This window comes from Lipotes vexillifer, unplaced genomic scaffold, assembly GCF_000442215.2.
Source record: "Lipotes vexillifer unplaced genomic scaffold, Lipotes_vexillifer_v1.1 scaffold749, whole genome shotgun sequence".
Taxonomy (NCBI): domain Eukaryota; kingdom Metazoa; phylum Chordata; class Mammalia; order Artiodactyla; family Lipotidae; genus Lipotes; species Lipotes vexillifer.
Genome location: NW_006782834.1, coordinates 2,630,972 through 2,638,107, shown reverse-complemented (window position 1 = coordinate 2,638,107; position 7,136 = coordinate 2,630,972). Strand labels below are relative to the sequence as shown.

General features: G+C 45.4%; 1 protein-coding gene across 1 annotated transcript in view; it reads right to left on the bottom strand.

Annotated features, from left to right (window-relative positions):
• PPEF2 (protein phosphatase with EF-hand domain 2) overlaps nt 1-7,136 on the bottom strand; it is a 76,907-nt gene that overhangs the window by 65,085 nt on the left and 4,686 nt on the right. Inside the window, 8 exon segments of the mRNA XM_007455442.1 lie at nt 972-1,121; nt 1,215-1,251; nt 1,958-2,124; nt 2,912-2,958; nt 4,017-4,131; nt 5,420-5,595; nt 6,680-6,737; nt 6,889-7,016. Of these exon segments, the coding sequence (XP_007455504.1) occupies nt 972-1,121; nt 1,215-1,251; nt 1,958-2,124; nt 2,912-2,958; nt 4,017-4,131; nt 5,420-5,595; nt 6,680-6,737; nt 6,889-7,016 (878 nt within the window).

Genomic DNA, 7,136 nt, shown 5'->3' with positions numbered 1-7,136 from the left:
ATAAATGAAACTCTCTTTCATTTATGTCTCATAAAATAGACTTTTATACCAATTAGAGTTGCCCAACGTAGACTGGCTTGTGTGTAATGACTTCTCTGCCTTTGGAACTGCTCAGGCTACTGTTGTCAAGGATGCCATAGCTGGGATTCCTGTGTGGATGGGCAGTGGAGGAGAGAGGCTATAGGAAGATACCATTCAAGTGTAAGAGTCTATGATTAAAAGGAAACAGAATCTTTGCTTTTTTTTGGCCACGCTGTGCAGCTTGCGGGATCTCAGTCCCCAGACCAGGGATTGAACCCGGGCCATAGCAGTGAAAGCACCGAATCCTAACCACTAGACCACTAGGGAACTCCCTAGAATCTTTGCTTTCTAGTTTTCCACTTCCAAAATGAAACAGAAAATCGAGACCTATTCGTATTGCAGTATAATGTACTCTGTCTTTCATTCTCACCCTCCCCCTGCTGGTTATTGTAAGTTCCTTTAAGGCAAGTACCATCTCTGGTTATTTCTGTATTTCTGCTAGCACTTCCCTTGCATGGAGTAAGCAATTAAAACATCGTTGTTGAGTTTAACTGCAATTGATCTTCATCTTCGTATCTGCCAATAGCATCCTCCCTGCATGTAGTAGGCCCTGAATATACCTTTGAGTTTAACTGAAGATGATCTGAATTATTTAGGAAATGGAGGCACATCAGGTGGCAGTGATTGAGGGGTAGTGATTAGAATTACCTAGATCAGGAATGGCAAACAGATGGCACTAGCTGCCACACCCTACTGTCAGGTCCACGGCAAACATTAATTGATCACAGCACGCTTGCACCAGCTGTGGATTCCCAATCCTCCGTTCAAAGATTTAATGGATTTATTAGTCAGCTGGAGTCAGCATGGAGTCAAGATGACATCTGTTTTATGTTGGCAGTGACACCTGGCATTACAGTGAAATCTGCATTATTTTAGCACTCAGTCAGTACCTTGTGCCTGTCTAGGTTAGCCAAGAACTCCAAGTCAGTCATGTCTGACACTCCACCATGAAGAATCAGGACTTTCTCATCAACCAGAGTGGCCAGCGGAAGCCAGCAGAACACATCTTGCAGTAGTTTTAGTATTTTCTTGCCATGTGTCTAAAAAAATGACATAAATATGATATTAAGTTTCAAATAATTTACTCAACTTATCTGAACTAAGAGAAGCTTTTGCTTTTAAAGGCAGCGTACCTTATATTTATGCATCACTTCCTTTGTGAAACCATATCTAGAGTTAGAAGCAGAAACAGATTTTAGATTTAGTGATATCAGTTATAGCATGCTTGCATCTTTATAAAAATGCATGCTCTAGATGCATCTACTTAAATATATGGAAAAGACACTGAGAAGTAATTGCCAAAATGTTTAAAATCATACCATTATCTGTGGGTAGAGATGTGGGATATTTTTTTGTTGTTGTTGTTTTTTTTTTTGCGGTACACGGGCCTCTCACTGTTGTGGCATCTCCCGTTGCCGAGCACAGGCTCCGGATGCGCAGGCTCAGCGGCCATGGCCCACGGGCCCAGCCGCTCCGCGGCATGTGGGATCCTCCCGGACTGGGGCACGAACCCGTGTCCCCTGCATTGGCAGGCGGACTCCCAACCACTGCGCCACCAGGGAAGCCCAAGAGATGTGGGATATTTTAATTTTCTTTTGCTTATCTATATTTTCTACTTTTTCTATAGTGAACCCTTATTGTTTATATGATAAAGTGTACGGCTATGTGAAAACAAATGTAATGGTTTTATCAGAACAGTAGGATATTGTATAAATTTAAAAAAAAAATCTTTTAAAATGGTATATATTGTGTATTCCACTTTAGAAAATTGGAAGACTACTTTAAAAAGGCATCTAACAAATAAGAACCTCTGGCAAAATAACTTTACAATCACAACAAGTAAGGATCAAATCCCCAGTCATGTTTCGCTTTGTACCGTAAGTTCACCATATGGTCCTCATGGTTTCCTCGGTTGAGATGGAACTCTTTTGGGTAAACCAACATGAAGGCAAAAAGAACCATCAGGATCTCTACTGAATCCTTCCCTCGATCCACAAAGTCGCCGTTGAACACATAGGCCCGCTCTGGTGACGGGAGGCCGTTCTTCCCAATAAGGAGAGAAGTCCAAGACGAGGCAGTGGAGGGAAGGGAATAGGAAATTGGGTCAAGCCAGTGTGCATTTGACAGTCATATCAGGCCTGAAGGCCAATTCTGTGCTGTCTGGCTCTCTTCCAAACATGAAATGTCAGTAAAAGATGGGAATATTGGAAATATTTTGTATTAGTCTCATATCTCCTTTCTAGCCAGGCTGAGGTTATGACGTGCTCATCGAAATAAATGCGTTATCCAACGCCACACTGCTGCCAGGTGGTCTGTGCAAAGGGCACTGAACTTGTAATTCCAAGCCCCGTTTTAAGTTCTGGCCACTCTGTCCTTAACTAGCAATAATAACAATAGCTGCCATAGATTTCTCAGGATTTAACAAGACAATACATCAGAAACTGCTTTGTGTTAATTACATTAATAGAATGTTTATATAGCTTGTTATATGCTCTGTATTTGATAACTAAAAATAGATATGAAAATAGCTTTTGGTTGCTTTGATAATAAACAATTTCTCTATTTAGTAATTGATTTTCTTTTTTCCAGATAATGATTCTTTCTCTTTATTAACCTTAGATTTTGTATTTTTTAAACAGTTTACAAAACTACACTAGAATATAGTACAGTGATGACTTTTACATTACACATTTGCTACATAGTAGCAAATATTATTCTAAAGTATTTTAAAATCCAAGTAATGACTTAAGCATTTCTTTAATGGAGACTGTATTTGAACTTCTAAATTAAACCTCAGAGCAAGACAGGAACATAATTTGAGCGTTCATACCTTATAAAATATACATATTAAGTCATCCAACTGGCCGTGTAAATCTCCTAACAAAGACAGAAAAACGTCAGTTTTGATTGGTCTTCACCGTTGTCTCTGATTTTTTGTTATAAAAAGGAAAATACCCGCTGTATACCTACAACTAATACAGTATTATGCCAGTTATATCTCAATTTACATAAAAGGAAAATACCCAGGAGCACCTGACAAAGAAACTTATGCTTACTCATTTTTCCATATATAAGACAGGGATAAATATTAACTTCCCTTGTTGCAGGGACAGTTAATATTGAAAGCAGAAAGCACGATATTTCTCCTGTGCGATTACCATGAACAGTAAATGACTTACATTTTCACTGAAGCAAAAATGGGACAGAATAGTGCAGGGTTGAAAACCTGGATGAGAACTAGAGAGATTTTTGCCCCACCTAAAAGCAAGAAGCTGCTACTCCCGGGTCAGTGTTACAAGATTTTAAGAAGTTGGAAATCTGGATTTTAATATGAAATCCTCCAATTTTCAAACGTTGGAGACTAATGTTAGAAATTTAAGAACATTCTGAGGCAGACAAGACACACTGCAGGCCGCCAGTTTACAATCACCTGGTGTATCACCGTCTCCCCTAAGTTCAAGTGCGGGGCATCAGTCTATAATGGTTACTAAGACATCACTGAAAACATAAGGAGGTGGAGAGGGTTGTCAGCAATAGGATTTGTCTCTGGAAGAAGAATAAACGTGGCTGGAAGGAATCATTTGCTGGGCATTTAGGCCTTTTCAAGTCCAGTAAGTAAGTAAACCGTCTTCCAACAAGGGAAAGTCTGGTTATTTGCTAGGATTTTGTTCTGAATGGAGAGGATGAATTTGGGGCCAAATCTGAATCTCTGGGAAAAACAAAGCAGAGGCTGGGCCCTCTCACCCCACAGTTCTCCTTCATGGCACCACCCCTACCTTAAATAACTGTGGAGTAAATATGTCAATGTAATCACTGTGAAGGCGTGAACCCGGCCTGCCCAAGTGGCCATCGGGTCCCCTCCAGCCCTCCTGCCCCTCCCTGATGACAGGCAGAGTTTTCTGGTTCGTGAAAAGCCGTTTCTGACTGGCTCTTACCACATACTGTGATTTCCTCGCTGTAACAAGTGGAGACCCGGTTGATGTTTGGCAGTTGTACCAGATGTTTCCTGGCTTCGTACAAAAGATTCAAGACATAGCGAGCATGGAGCCTCTACTAGGAGGAAGAGGAGGGATGGGACAAAACAACACATACTTGTGAGGGAAGATGGGCCTCACCTTTACTGCTTAATGACCCCAAGACCACAAAAGTGACCCCAGTAAACTGCTCCTGGGACCCTCCCTATGCACAGACCCTTTCTTTCTCACCCATCTGTGCCCTCGTTTGTGCTTTGCATCATCCCCCAAATACTGAACTGATGTCCTCTTTCCTACGTACTCTATGTAATCCCTGCTTGCCTTGAGCGTGGGAGAAACACATGATCGTCTCGGCAAAGTATGAATAAGTGCATGTATATCGATGGTATCGGTGATCCTGACATTACTGGGAAAATCATCCCAGCTCCTCCTGCAATGAATTATCTTCATATGAAAAAGGGGAAGGATTGGAATCTGTCATAAGAGCCAGAATCTGACCACGTCTCAACAGTTCCACCTCTACCACCAGGGTTTCAAGCCACCATCAACTTTCGCCTAGACTATTGCAGTAGTCTCTTGACTGGCCTCCCTGCTTCAGCCCTTGCTCCCAGTACTCTATTCGGCAAACAGCATGATTATATTAAAGGGAAAGCTGGATTATATCATTTCTGCGCTCACTGTCTCCCCATCTCTTTCACCTACTCACCTCTCTGTCTCCATCTTCTAATGGTTGTTCCCTGGTTCCCTCCTCTCCAGCCACAATGGCCTTCCTGATGTCCCCGAGCAGTCCAGGCAAGGTCCTGCCTCAGGGCCTTTCCATTTGTCCCCTCTGCCTAGAACGCATTCCCCAGACGTCCACATAGCACCCTCTCTCCCCACCTTTGACCTTTGCTCAGAAATCACCTTTTCAGTGACACCTTCCCAGACCACTCTGTAAAACTGCCATCTCTCCCATCTAGAACTTAGTTTATGCTTTGACATAGCTCTGTCACCTAATATATTAATATATAAATATTACTCATTTGTTAGTTTTTATTATCTGTCTCCCCACTAAAAATCTCAGCCCCATGAGGGCAGAGATTTGTGTCTGTCTTGTTCACTGTTCAGTGCCTAGAAGAGTAGCTGCACACAGCAGCGCTCAGTAATCATCTGTGGGATGAATGAACACAGAGATTACATGATGGGGAGGAGGGATTTTCAATACATAAAAACTGGCTGATCAATCACAAGGTCCTGGCTAAGAAAAGGGCACGGATCCCTGACACAAACACCCTAAATCCAGGGCCATTCCTTCTGCACTGTGTCTGCTCTACTACACATTCCGTGGAACTGGTGGTGACCCAGGTCCCCCGGGGGGAGCTTACTTGTTTCACTCTGAAAGCTTCCACCAGAGCAGTTGCATGGTCGGGAAGGAGCGGGAAGGAGAGGCGTGGCCCCGTGTAACTGTCCGGTACCTCGATGGATTCATAGTCCCTGCAATTCTCCATCTCGGAGTCCTGGGGGGATCTCTCTTCAGTGAACATGCGGTTCAGGAAGTCCCCTAGTCAGGACAGAAAGGGTGGGCCGGCTTATGATCAGACCTGCAGGCACGGGCAATATAGAATTCATTCCCTGGACCATACTTGAAGTGGGTCCTGGCCAGTCTGGCTTCCGCTCCAACACAAGAGAGGAGAAAGTAAAGGGCAAAGTGATGACAAATTAGGATGGGCGGGAGAAAGGTTATGTTATTACGTCAATTCCATTCTACTTTTTTTTTTTTTTTTTTGCGGTACGCGGGCCTCTCACGGTTGCGGCCTCTCCCGTTGCGGAGCACAGGCTCCGGACGCGCAGGCTCAGCGGCCACGGCTCACGGGCCCAGCCGCTCCGCGGCATGTGGGACCTTCCCGGACCGGGGCACGAACCCGTGTCCGCTGCATCGGCAGGCGGACTCTCAATCACTGCGCCACCAGGGAAGCCCTCCATTCTACTTTTATTTTAAAAGATTGCCTTAGAAAGTACAGAAATTTACAGGCCTAGGTTGGTAAGCAGGAGGAAAGCGAAAACTGCGGTGGAAAAAAAGTTCACGGGCATTTCTGGTGTACTTAGTGAGTGTGGCAGATGCCTCAGACTTTCAGGCAATTCATTTCCAAATGCTGCCCCTGCATCTCTGCCTGAGGGCTTTGTCCCTGGATCTGCAGAGAGCCCTGCATGGCAGGCCAGACCTGCGTGAACAACCCTTCCCGTCCGCCCCTCCCAGCAGCCTTCTACCAATGACTCTCGGGCGCTGAGACTCCAGTTCCCTCTGCCTTCAGACGGGATACTTCCCAGGCTGCATTTTGCACTATTTCCCAGGTACACTGCAGGTTTAGTAACCCACCCTTTTTTGCCTGCCTCCCCTTTCCTGAGTCCCTTCCCCACTCCCTCCCCACCTCCCAGTGTTTCCTGTATTTACCAAATAAACTCCTTGCACCCAAACTTTTGTCTCCAGGTGTGCTTCTAGGAGAACCATTTATATTTGTCAGCCTCCTCGCTCATTCCCTGGCTGTCACCAGATTCACATTTCCCCTCCCTGTGCATCCCACACCTCACCCCGATGTCTTTGACCCTGAGACAGGAGGACCGGCCATGTGGCCGTTCATACTCACTCTCGTTGTGACTGTTGGGGGTGAAGTGATCCACAAGGTAGCTGAAGAAATTGTGGAGCTGCAGAAAAACCCAAGAAGACGTGGCTTTAGAGATAGAAAGAGAACCCAGGAGTGGTCCAGATCAGCTGCACCTTCTAGGCACCTGGGCCTTGCTGTGTGGGGCCTGGAAGGCAGAGCTGGAGGTGGCCCCATCCCACATCCCATCGCACCTTGACCTGGTCTTGCTGCCCAGCATACTCTATAGACTGGAAGATGCTCCAGGTGCAGTGCCGCCTCATCTCCAGGCGAGCCATGTAGCGCCGGTACCATCTCTGGATCAGGACCGCTGCCTTGAAGGCTGTGACACAGATGGAGAAGCAAGCCTGTGAGGTGGGACTCCCTGGGCCTGCAGGGGGAGTTGGGGGGGGGGGCCTCTCCCACTGTAACATGGGGACAAGATGGTAGGGGAAGGCATATA